General features: G+C 37.6%; 1 protein-coding gene across 1 annotated transcript; it reads right to left on the bottom strand.

Moving 5' to 3' along the window:
* Positions 1 to 8,480: 8,480 nt before the first annotated feature.
* Positions 8,481 to 10,293, bottom strand: pyya (peptide YYa; the record flags this gene model as incomplete). Its single annotated transcript, XM_079810814.1, has 3 exons — positions 8,481 to 8,496; positions 8,767 to 8,847; positions 10,106 to 10,293. The coding sequence occupies 3 exons, from the start codon at positions 10,291 to 10,293 to the stop codon at positions 8,481 to 8,483; spliced, it is 285 nt and encodes a 94-aa protein (XP_079666940.1).
* Between the last annotated feature and the right edge of the window lie 3,308 nt (positions 10,294 to 13,601).

Here is a 13,601-nt window from a genome sequence, read left to right as displayed (position 1 = left end):
TGCTTGGACTTCCCTGGAAAAGATGTCTTCTTGAAGGCAGCATATTATGCTCCAAAATCTCTATGTACTTTTCAGCATTAATGGTGCCTTCACAGAAGTGCAAGTTACCTTTGCCAAGGGCACTGACACAACCCCATACCATGACAGATCCTGGCTTTTGGACTTGTTGCTGGTAACAGTCTGAATGATCCTTTTCTTCTTTGGTCCGGAGCACACGGCGTCCATTCCTCCCAAAAAATACCTGAAATACTGATTCATCTGACCACAGTACACGTTTCCACTGTGTGATGGTCCATCCCAGATGCCTCCGAGCCCAGAGAAGTCGACGGCACTTCTGGACACTGTTAACATAGGGCTTCCTTTTGGCACAGTACAGTTTAAACTAGGGCTGCTCGATTATGGAAAAAATCATAATCACGATTATTTTGGTCAATATTGAAATCACGATTATGTAACACGATTATTTCACATGACTTTGGGAATGTGTTGTATTTATTAAAAATACACCTTTCAACAATTCAATTGAAATTGTAACATTTGTTGTACTTTTTGAACTATTAAAATAAATAATATAACATATATTCAAATCAAAGTATAAAAGTATTCACGTAAAAATGATAATCACAAATAAATAAGATCAACAATATGGTTCGGCTAGATATGCTTTTCAGGTACGTCTAACATTAGTTTTCAGGTACAGAAATGTATCAAATGTAAGGTAGCATTGCATATTTGAGTGCATAAATTAAAGATGAATCCTATTAAACTTACAAAAGCTATTCAATCCGGATCGGATATGCGTCGTCTTTCTCGACTGTATAAAGTTCACTTAAGGCATATACAGACTATGTCTGCTAGGATACTCATCAAGATGGACATGTTGACATACGTTTTGTGTGAGTTTGTCCGTTCCAGAGCAAGACTTGAATGAGAACTCAATATTTGCGCGCTGAGAGACGTGTGCGCGCTCTCGGATGAGCGCACAGAGATACATTTCCTCACAGCGCGCGCGGCTTCTCATTCGCGTCTTCTGGCACAAAACCCGGGTGATGGCGGTGAAAACGACTGGTCATATTCAAACATACGGCAGCACTCGCATGCATTGAACAAAGTTTACAAAGAGAGAGTTATTTGAAAAATATGAGGGGAAAAAAGGACGTTTACACGGCACCCCTGCTCTCGTCAGTTTTTGTTTCTTTATTAGATTGTCATAGGTCACTCTGTGTTTAATTTTCAAGTGGTAAAACAAATTCGTGATGTTCCCTTGCGTTGCAGCCACTACCATGTAGCAAATCTTGCACGTAGCATGTTTCTGCTCGTCGTCTGATTCCTCGAAGCCAAACTGTTCCCAGACAACGGAGTTGGTTTTGCCTTTTTTGCTCACCAAACGCTGCTGTAACTGCCCTCCTTCTGCCATCTTTACTCGCGCCGAGTTTTTAAATTCTGCACACGAGACTCCCGATCTGAGAAAGTTTGTGGCTTCGGGAGGGGCGGATGAGCGCGTGCGCGTTTCATTCAGAACGCAAGGCAAAATAATCGTTTTTTCTCGATTGTACTATTTTGGTGATCGTTGGGAGGCAAAATCGAAATCGAAATCGAAATTCGATTAATTGCACAGCCCTAGTTTAAACTGGCATTTGTGGATGTAACTACGTATTGTGGTACTTGACAAAGGTTTGCCAAAGTAGTCCTGAGCCCATGTGGTGATATCGCTTATAGATGAATGACGATTCTTGATGCAGTGCCGCCTGAGGGATCAGAGATCACGGTTGTTCAGCTTAGGCTTGCGCCCTTGTCCTTTATGCACTGAAATTCCTCCAGATTCCATGAATCTTTTAATTATGTTATGCACTGTTGAATGTGAAATATCCAAATCTCTTCCTATCTTTCTTTGAGGAACATTGTTTTTAAACATTTCAATAATTTTCTCACGTATTTGTTGGCAAACTGGCGATCCACGGCCCATCTTTGCTCCTAAAGGATTAGACCTTTCTTGGGTTCTGCTTTTGTACCAAATCATAATTACAATTTCAAATCACATCATTATTTAACCATTTTACCTCATTACTAGCCCTAAATTGCTCCTGTCCCAACTTTTTTTGAAATGTGTTGCAGGTCTGAATGACAGGAAAGGATGCATATTTACAAATGACATGAAGTTGACCAGACAAAACATGAAATAGATACATTGATAGATAGATACATTGATAGATAGATAGATAGATAGATAGATAGATAGATAGATAGATAGATAGATAGATAGATAGATAGATAGATAGATAGATAGATAGATAGATAGATAGATAGATAGATAGATAGATAGATAGATAGATAGATAGATAGATAGATAGATAGATAGAAAGGATTAGACCTTTCTTGGATGCTGCTTTTGTACCAAATCATAATTACAATTTCAAATCACATCATTATTTAACCATTTTACCTCATTACTAGCCCTAAATTGCTCCTGTCCCAACTTTTTTTGAAATGTGTTGCAGGTCTGAATGACAGGAAAGGATGCATATTTACAAATGACATGAAGTTGACCAGACAAAACATGAAATAGATACATTGATAGATAGATACATTGATAGATAGATAGATAGATAGATAGATAGATAGATAGATAGATAGATAGATAGATAGATAGATAGATAGATAGATAGATAGATAGATAGATAGATAGATAGATAGATAGATAGATAGATAGATAGATAGATAGATAGATAGATAGATAGATAGACAAGTACAATAAATCTTCAAAGACCTGGAGGATCAAAGGAATTTAACACCTGACACATACTCTCTCTCCCTGAGAGAGAGAGAGAGAGAGAGAGAGAGAGAGAGAGAGAGAGAGAGAGAGAGAGAGAGAGAGAGAGAGAGAGAGAGAGAGAGAGAGAGAGAGAGAGAGAGAGAGAGAGAGAGAGAGAGAGAGACGCTTCATCAAACTATTAGGCAAACAATTATTTTCTCATTCTAAACATCTGTTGTGTTTCTCATGAACAGGAGCTGCACTGTCAGTCATATTACAAAACAGGGTGTACTATTTAATAAATGTACTGATACAGCACACAGAGGACAATAAATTATCCATGTTTACTCTAGACACGATTACACGCTTTAGATCAAAGAGGAATCTTCCCTTGGGAGCATTAACAACTCACCATTCTACTAACATTATGAGACTTTTCAACTCAAATAAAGGGAACGAAAAAGTATTCTCAAAAATCCCATGCAACCATTTTTCACATGCACTGTATGACGGAGGTGGTTGCTATAGCGATTCTTTTTCTCGCACATGTTACGTATGTTATGAGCTGAGTGACTAGCCTACTTCCCTAAAGGGGAAAGTGGCTGCCTTACATACCAGCTCGCCCACAATTCAAGCTGAATTCCAGGAAGGAATTTTTTTATGTCTATACTATGGATGTCAATTAGCACCAAAACTGTTTGGTTACAAACATTCTTCAGAATGTCTCCTTTTGTATTCCAAAGAAGAAAGACGACATGAGAGCGAGTAAATGATGACAGAGTTTGAACACTTTGAACATGACACAATAACACCATAAATAACACCAGAAGAGTCCTGAAATCACTTGAGGGGGTTTAGCTGAGTCACTACTCTGAGGTAGAGGGTAGACAAGGTCAAATAAACCTGCTTTTAGGAATAAAAAAAAAATACATTTAATTGTCTTCTTTGCATTTCACCTCTAGTTTGTTTCCTAGTCTAGCTTTCTAATGAACCTGACATAATATTAATGTCTAGGACAAATTGCTTACAAGTGTTTCTTTTTTTAATAAAAGTGTCTGCTAAATGCATAAATGTAAAAGTGTAAATACAAATTACAGGAAGGATCCACACTGATGACTAATTCTGTTCACTTTACTATATAAAAATGCCGTGATTTTGCTGGGCCATGAAATAAAGTCATTTTTAGTCAATGGAAATTATGAAAAACATTTCCACATTTTGATTCTAATAATTGCGTATACATGGTCTAATTATTTCAATAATGGAGTAAAACATGCGTAAAACATGGGATCTTTGTTCATGTGGTTTTGTGATGCTAGTGTGAATCTGTTGTTTACGTAGCAGAGATCAGTCCCGGTGGGATGGAGAAGTCAGACTTCGCACATACCCCCCGTTTCATTCTCACACTCTTGTTTATTCACAAGCATGACCAGGCTCAGAATGATGCTGCTATCCTGGGATAAAGTGCCAGTTCAGTTCAGGCAAACACAGACACTCATTTAAATGGAGTTCGGCGTCTCACTCAGCTCATTTCCAGCAACTCCTTTGTTAAAAACAGGTCTATATTAATGGGTGTTGGCTGTGCTTTCTTTGAATATATAAGCGTTTGTGAGTGCCTCAAGCGCCTCTGATTTCTGACTGTCCACTAGTTATTCCACCACCTTTAATCACAGAGCACCTTAGGGCCTCCATCTTCTTGCTTTTATTAACCCACAAAACAAACAGGTTTTATTGTTAACCTTCAGGCACACAGCTTGAGAATAACAGGACATAAATTGCTCCTCTAACGCTTTAAATATTAAGCACCACAGTTAGCAAAATATTAGCATAAATGTTGCAGGAAAAAAAACTAAATAAAGAGTATTATTGTGTCACAACTTAAAAAATAATAAAATACACAATATATATCTGAGCACATAAATCACTTAAAATGTCTGAATAATATGCAAACAATGGATTCAAGTGTCCAATCAGTATTATTTTAGAATCACTGTCTGAGATTTTACTAATAGTTTGAATTAGTTGTTTATTTTTATATTTGACATTTTCATTTTAGTTATAGTTTTAATAATTTTGTTGCGTTTTGTCATTTTTGTTAGGTTTTTTTTATGTCTATAACTTTTATTAATTATCATTTTTTACATCAAGTTAAATAAAAATAAAATATTTTTTGAAATAATTTCAATAATTGTTGATATTATTTTATTTCAGTTAATGTTTACTTTTTTTTAAGTGACAAAAATGTGTTTTTAAGGTTTTAGTTGTAGTTAACTATAATAACCCTGGCTCAAATACTTTTTGGGGCCACTATATTTAGAACATGTATTGAATAAAATTAATATACAGTGCATCCGGAAAGTATTCACAGCGCTTCACTTTTTTTTCAATGCTGCAGAAATTTTTCCTGCACCTTTGCCCATCTGTGCCTTGATACAATCCTGTCTCGAAGGTATACAGACAATTCCTTGGACGTCATGGCGTGGTTTGTGCTCTGACATGCACTGTTAACTGTGGGACCTTATATAGAAAGGTGTGTGCCTTTCCAAATCATGTCTGATCAACTGAACTGAACTCCAATCAAGTTGTAGAAACATCCCAAGGATGATCAATGTAAACAGGATGCACCTGAGCTCAATTCTGAGTCTCATGGAAAAGGCTGTGATTTTTTTCGTTTTTATTTTTAATAAATTTGCAAAGATTTCGCATTTGGGGTATTGTTTGTAGAATTTTGAGGAAAATAATGAATTGAATCCATTTTGGAATAAGGCTGCAACATAACAAAATGTGGAAAAAGTTAAGTGCTGTGAATACTTTCCGGATGTACAAAAAACAGCAAAAACAAAGCAAACTACAGGGATCAACAAAAAGTTTCTTTTTTGTAGTATTTAGTATTTAAAATGTTTTTAAATAATTCATCAAAATATACAAAATAGTTATATTTGCAATAAGCTCTGAAAATGATGCAGAAAACTCCAAAACAGCAATAAATAAAAATAATAAATAAATAAAAAATTCTGTCAACTGCCTGAAACTCTCTCAGACTGGCTTTAACTGAAGAGTCTACTAATGTTTGATGTCAATTGACATGGAGAGCTGTCAGCCCAACATGGAATATGCCCATGCTCACATTCCAATCTCATTACCAAACAGACTGCTCCAGTGCGTTTTAGCTAGGGGTGAATGCAAACTCAGCATCTGAGTGAGATCCCCCGAGAGAAGGCAAGAGGGGGTCTTCCTCTAGCCCTTTATAAAAGGGAGGGATGGTGAATTTATCATGTGCTGGCAACTCCTGAGCCCCCCACCTCCTTCCATTTCCATTCTTCCTGCAGACCCCGCTGAGCCCCCCATGCTAATGACACCCTGGTCTGGCCCAGCCCACATCACAAGCAGCCATGCTCTCCATCTGCTCCCCGAGCCAGAAAAAGGCATGGCCCATCTGTCTACGACACAGACAAATAGGTCTGCGTCCCCTTTAAGGAACCATAACAAGAAACTGAGACTATGCCGGATTATTCTCTGCTTTTAATCACCTGGTTTTGACAGCACATAAATAATATTCCTATAAAGGCTATTAAAGCTTTAAATCTGCTCGTGTAATGGTATCGTGAATATGTTTTCAGTCACCAAACACAAAAGAAAAGCACCACCAACTATCATGTTTTTATTCCATTGTGTTGTCATGCATTGAAGTGCGAGGATTTAGTATTGAATAAGTGAACTGGGCAACCCACCCCACTATGGCTTTGAATACCATTACAAAATAATCATAGACATCAAAGACTATATAAGGGGATAGGGCCGATTTCGGACACATCTAGTGGAACGTCCCAGGGAGGCTATATTAAATATGCGACTTCTGTGAATTCGACCAATCACATTAGAGGACCACAACTTATTGCTGTAACGTCTCCTATACTTTAGAGGTCTCATAATAAGACGACCTTCATAATAATGTTTCAGTTATTTTGTACCTTTGTTTCATCCTTAATAAAGTATAGCTCAATTCATATAGAAAAGGTAGTGTCTTTCTACATTCTGATCACAGATTATGGGGTTATGGGGTGCATAACTGTGATAATAAGTGCTGATGATAATCATGATAAAGAAAAAAGGAGTTTGAAGGATTTCATTCACCGCGATCAACATGGAAGCGATGCCAACAAATATCTGATGCAGTCCCAAATTACATGCACTTAAATTAGATGAATAACAGAATATCATACCAATGGAGAACAACAAAACGCGTTAAACAACAGAGGAATTAATAATGCCCGAACCTTAGGCTATAACAACAATAAGACGACAACACTATACTATAGAGTAGGTGAAACGATTATATGGTTCGCATCTCTGAATGGAACACGTTTAGAGGGATACGTCAACACACAAAATGCGTAATTCTGAAATGATTTGTATCGTAAGAAGAGATAGCCTACTAACCTTTCCCGTATTGCTTCGTTACGTTGTTTTGATTATGTGAGAGGTGTCTGAACCGCTACAAAGCATCAAATCAGAGTCTAGTCATTGCGTAGACATAAAGGGGCAACGCTCAAACGTCTCAGTAGGTGGGACCCACCATCTGATGTTTAGCTCTAGGGCCGTGTTAATATTAGAATGTTCTCGACAGTTCGCTTTAAATGTTCTCCACTCATTTACATAACAGTGCCAATCAATTCAGTAACGTGCATTTGCAGGTTCAACAGCGAAAATTTCTTCTGCCAAATGTGTTAAAATTTGTCTTTAAAGGGATCCTCACGTCATTAAATAAATATTAGCAAACATTATAGTGACCCTAAGTGTTATCTGTCGTTCATATACATTTTGCTAAAAGATTGTTTGAGCAATTGTTTTTGTAGAATGAAATGTTGGCAATGACTAGTCGAAGAAATGAACAAAATGTAGGTATTTTGCCTACTAAGTGTTATTGAAGTGTTTGAGCTAAAAGGGTTTTATTTTATGTTACAGGAGGGACATCTACTGGCCATTGAGAAATAAACGTAAAGAGAACAAACACGTAGGCCTATATTGAAAATGTACTACAATCGATCGGACGAGGCTATATTAGCCTATATTAAAAAAATAATGTTCTTTGTCTTTATGGCACATGGTACAGCCTTTTCAAAAACCACCAGAGCAAAATAAATAGCCAGATTCATCCAATAAACTTTAATCACATAGAATAATTTACATGGTACAAACAAAAAAACATAATTGCTGTATGACACAATGAAGTATACACATATACACTTCCATTGATAGTTCCTATTATAATATATTATGTACAGTTGATAATGAGATTAGTTCTGTGCGCACAAAAGAAAAAGGAGATGATGTATATAATAAAGAGGTGGATGAGGTTGTCTGATGTTCTCATTTAATTGTCTGGAGGTTTTCTGTGGGAGGCACAGGTGGGCTTAGCTCAGGACAGGCAACATAGGGGTCACTGAACTTCACCACATATAATTGTCATCATATCTGAAAGAGATGCATGGAATGAATAAATAAGCAATCAACATTTTTTTTTTACTGACATCAATATGTTTTCCCCCCTATTAAGTATGTTTACACTGATACTATTTCAAATCTTTCCATCTTCTCATTAATGCTACCATTTCTGTCGTTTGCAGTTTTCAATTAGCAAGCGCAGTGTGATTTGTTACTTTTTTTAGGCCTAATAAGGGCTGTTAAATGTCAAGGCCTCTCAAATATTCACTGTGCATCATGTTCCTTAACCCACTCCCTTCCTGGAGGACAGAGAGAAAGGAAGTCAGAGATCCCATCTGTTCCCTGATTCCTCAACAGGTGTGAAAAATTCTTCCCATTAACACACAACCTATCACCCTTTGTGAGTGAGTTAATCCAGGATTTAAAAATACCTCTAGAATACCATATAAATCATGAAACTTGCTTTTGTTTATCTCTTTTTTTCTGCTTTCTTTACTGTTCGTAAGTAGACTGACGAGTCTATTAGCAATTAACATTAAAATCGCAGCTAAAGTAAAAAAGACTCCCACCTTGATCTCTGTTTGTGCTCTGTATCGTCCCCGAACAGCAGCTCTGCCATCACATCTTCCGAAGTGGACCTTTTCCCATACCTGCATGTAAGAAATATGACAATTTATTCCCTCATTACTTCAGTCAAGCCGTGTAGTTTAGCTGGGAACATTTCAGTACTGAAATAATGATCTCAAATTGCTCACATAGTGAGCTCATTGTGGTGTGTGGAAGTGTCAGAAAGTGAAAAGAACTAGTCGGCCCACTTTATCTGTCAGACACCGATCACCGATATAAATACAAACTGTCTTTCCACCCCAGACGTTATGAATCTAATTTAGCAGTTCAATGTTTTTTTGACTGTTTGACAGCTCAATGTGCTTGAGACATGTCCCCTAGAAGACTCTGACATTTATCTCACAGATGATATGTACCAAGCCTTTACGTAAGCTTAAATACTTTTTAGAAAAGACACAACTCTCAGTTTTAGAGAACATTTAGTAGAAATTGAGAAGCGAGTTTGGACCTGAGACAATCATACTTGAGTCCTTTCCCTCAGAACAGCATCTTCGAGAGGAATAGGCTAATGCTGAAAACAAGCTAAAGGGCAGTGGTTTGGCACTTGAATAAAAAAACTATTTAATGCTCAGATTCCTGCTCAACAGAACATCAATGAGCCTGAGAGTAAACTAATGTTATACTCTAGCTATTTCTGAAAGATGAGCTTTACAGAGTCTCACCTGCTCCCTGTTAGAGACGTCGGCAATACTTAACGTTCATTTAATGTAGTCACGACTTGGTTTAGCTGCTTGAATCATCACGTCTATTTGTTTTATCCCAGATTTTCATTTAGACCTCTTACAGGCAAGGCTTTAGGTTCTTTGGTGGACTAACAGGGGATGAGGCCCTGGAATGAAGGTGTATTTGTGAGATGAAAAACTATTTACTGCAAATGTTTTTATCGGAATGTGTTGCTTATTGCCTCCTAAATGTCAAAGGCCTGTTAGGTGACTATAAATATGTAAATAAATGTAGTCCTCTATAGGGCAGGGCTGAGAGAAACATCAATCTATGACAGATGAGTATAGCCTATTCAATCTTGGAGGCTTCTCCGAGGTGCATCTGTTGGGTTTTATCACTCAAGATTTGTTATATGAAGAGCCTTTAGCCACTGAAAAGTGGACCATAATGCAATTTCAGAATCCTACTGCAGAACTTCGTCATTTTTCCTGACATATTAATGGGTGCACTGACACCAACGGGAAATGATTTTTATTATGGTCACCTGGTCGATTTCTAAAGGTAAGGGTGATAATATGAACAGGTGTGTTTGACCGACACACCGCGTGTCTTTCTCACCGTTGTCTCGTGATGAGGTTGATGTAGTGTCTCAGCGCGGTGTAATACTTGGCGAGTTCCTCCGGAGGAGCGTCATCTCCAGGATTCTCTGGTTTAGGCGGATAGGCGTCCACAAAGGTCCCGAGACACAGGAGCACGCAGAAGAGGAGAGTAGCGATGACGGTCCAGGGCTTCAGCATGACAGCCATCTGAAAAAGAAAAACTCGTGGATGATTTCCTTGCATAAACTAAATGCACGCGTGGCGTGCGTTTTGTAAAACGTCTGAATGGATCTGGAAAGCGAGGGAGCGACAACAGGTGGGAAAGCATAAATTAGTCTGTGGTATGCATATAGCAGTTGTATAAAATACAGTTATAATGCTAGTAGCTGTGCGCGTTACATTGCAGTCAACACGATTGCAAAAACCTGCAAAATATTCGGAATTATTTGTCAGAAGTATCCATTTGAATCAATCGAAAGTTCAAAAACTACTGAGATCAAAAATGCATAAAGCATCGAATCACTTTAGTTTGCGTAGGTGTTTAAAAGCAGACGATACAAACGTTGTGTGAAACCAATTATGAATAATAATACAATATTTTTTATCTAGCAGATCATTAAAGGTAGGCTATGAATGAACTTACTAATTGTTTGTGAGTGCTGTCCATGGTGCTGAAATGCGTCTGTACTTATACAAATGACATATACCGCAAACATCTTTTGTATCCGGCATAAGATTTTACATTAATGAAAACAATAATGCCTCTATTTCCCACAGAACTGCGAGAAAAAAATTAGCACGTAACGTAACTTCTGATTTGGCACCTCCTTATGCAGAACGATAGACAAGAAAAACTTACTTTCAGCAGTTAAAGAGTTTAGGTGCAGTTATTTCTCTAGACTGGAACCCTGAAGTTTCTTGTTCCAATGTTCTTTCTGCGTCTTTATGAGGTCTTTCAGAAATAAGAAGTTGTCCACTCACGGATCTGTTCTGTCCTGCCCGCACCTCCAGTGCTTTATATACAGTGCTGCGCCTTGCGTAAACACGAGACGGGCGGTGGAAATGACAGTAGCTCTGCCCCCAACTCCGCATCATATACGTCAATCAGAAACACCTTCGTAATACAACTCACGAGACATTTTCAATTAAGATCATTGCTGATGTCCAGTAGCAGATCAGTTTATTGAATATGAGACGTAAATTAAAATTAACATAACATTCTTGAAGCTTATGCATAGGATTTTTGCATGAAAGTTTCTTATTATATATATAGGCTACCCTATTCTTTATGAACAGTTATAGCAGCAAGTGTCTGTCAAGTGGAATTTAATAATCAAGTTCAGAGTTTCTGATTAAAGGAATTAAATTCGAGTGGCGCAGAGTACGCTCTATGAAAGATTGGCTTACCTTTTGATTGCACCGGCCAATCAAAACTCAAACGCCACTAATGAGCAATCAGTGCATCTCATCTCAACAAGTAAACAACTCAGATTATTTCATAGATTGGTCTTTCTCTCACTCAATCACACACTCACTCTCTTTCTCTCATGGCTCTATTTGTATAGGCTATAGCTGTAAGATATTAGTAGATTCAACTCAGTGTGGGAATTATACAATGATTTTCGGTGAGTCGACTATTTCAAAAGAATTTCGGTGCATTTAAAACAAATGTAAGGTCTGCTAAAAAGACCCTTTTCACAGACTGTGATGACGCGTCATCAATATGGTAAATCCTGCAACGTTTTTTGTGTTTTCATTTGTATGTACATTTATAACACTAATACTTTGTATTTTATTACTTTTTCATCAAATCACAAAAAACAAGTCACCGCTGCTGTGAGGGTGTTTCTAACACAGCGTCTATGGCAGGGGTTTTCAAACTTTATGATGCCAAGGACCCCCAATATGATGAATCTTGTATGAGGGACCCCTGCTTAAAATCCATCTATATACTTTTATGTATATGATTTTTTTTTTTAAACCGTTAGATAAATAGTAAGTGTGACATTATAAATACAACATATTGTTTCCAAACTTAATTTGGCTATACTTATTGTTGGCTGTATAAACCTGAAGAAGAACATTTTCAATTAAAAATTATTTGTATAAGCAACTTTCACAATAATGTATGTAAGCATCTTACACATTGTGTAAAGAATACTGCCTTACAACTCTAGTGAGTGAGATAAAGGGGATTATAGTGAGAGAAACTCACTAGAAAGATACAAAGCAAACATACATAATTCTGGAAAGTACACTCTAAAAAATGCTGGGTTAAAAATAACCCAAGTTGAGATGAAAATGGACTAACCCAGCAATTGGGTTGTTTTAACCCAGCGGTTGGGTTAAATGTTTGCTTAAAACAACCCAATTGCTGGGTTAAAACAACCCAATCGCTGGATTAAAACAACCCAAATGCTGGGTTAGTCCATTTTCAACCCAATTGCTCGGTTAGTCCATTTTTGCTTTGTTATCCTCTGAAATTTTCTGGGGACCCCTTAGAACCTTCTGGAGGACCCCTGCGGGTCCCCGGACCCAGTTTGAAAACCCCTGGTCTATGGGAGTGATGGTAAAAATGAACATATTTCTCTATTTTAATATATACTCTCATACAGAGCTATAATAATTAACCCAATTATGACGACTTCCGCTCTGAGAAATCCGGAAATGTGAAAAGGGTCTCTTATTAAATGTAAAGGTAGATGCAATTTTCATGGCGCAATCTGTAGAGGTCCGTCTCGTGCAACTACGTTACGTCAACTATTACGACTTTTAAAACAAAAGATTACAGTTTTTTAATTAGCTACATATAAAATAAAGTGGCAGACTACTTGCCGTGATAAGCTATCATCCCTATCGGACCGTAATGGAACTCTCTAGAGCGACACACTTTTTTTCTATGGTTACCACCTCTGACGAAATCGACCTCTGTTCCGTCACGTCTATTTACCAAAAAGTGACAATATTTTTTTTTTACCATTAATAAATGTTTGCAAGCCATTGTCACATGGTGTCTTGGTGTTGGTTCATGTTCATTGTTCTTGGTTCATGTTTTAGTTTATCATGTTCTTGCTTTGTTTTAGTGTCTTGTTCACAGTCTTGTCATGCACTTCCTGGTTTTGTCATGTTTCAGTGTCATGTGAATCCCATGCCCTCATGTGATCTTGTGTCTTGTCCTGTCATTGGTTCATTGTCTCATCACTGTTCACAGGTGTCACTTGTCTTGTCATTAGTCTGTGTGTGTATTTAAGCCCTCATGTTTGCCATGTGTCTTTGTCTGTTATTAACGTTGTAACCTGCTGGTGGTGAGTTTCGTTTAGCCATGCCATGACTTTGTTTTATGTTTTGACCAAGTTAAGCCAAGTCTTTGTTTTAAGTTTTGTTTATTGTTAATAAATGCTGCACATGGGTTCAAAACACTTGCCTCCAGTGGATACTTGTTACAGAATAACAGACCTACAAAATGGACCCAGCAGTTGTATCCTTGCTTCGTCTACGCCAGGGAAACCAAGCCA

This window comes from Gobio gobio (assembly GCF_949357685.1).
Source record: "Gobio gobio genome assembly, chromosome: 1".
NCBI lineage: Eukaryota > Metazoa > Chordata > Actinopteri > Cypriniformes > Gobionidae > Gobio > Gobio gobio.
Note: the sequence above shows the minus strand (reverse complement) of the source record. Positions and strands in the feature narration are given on the sequence as shown.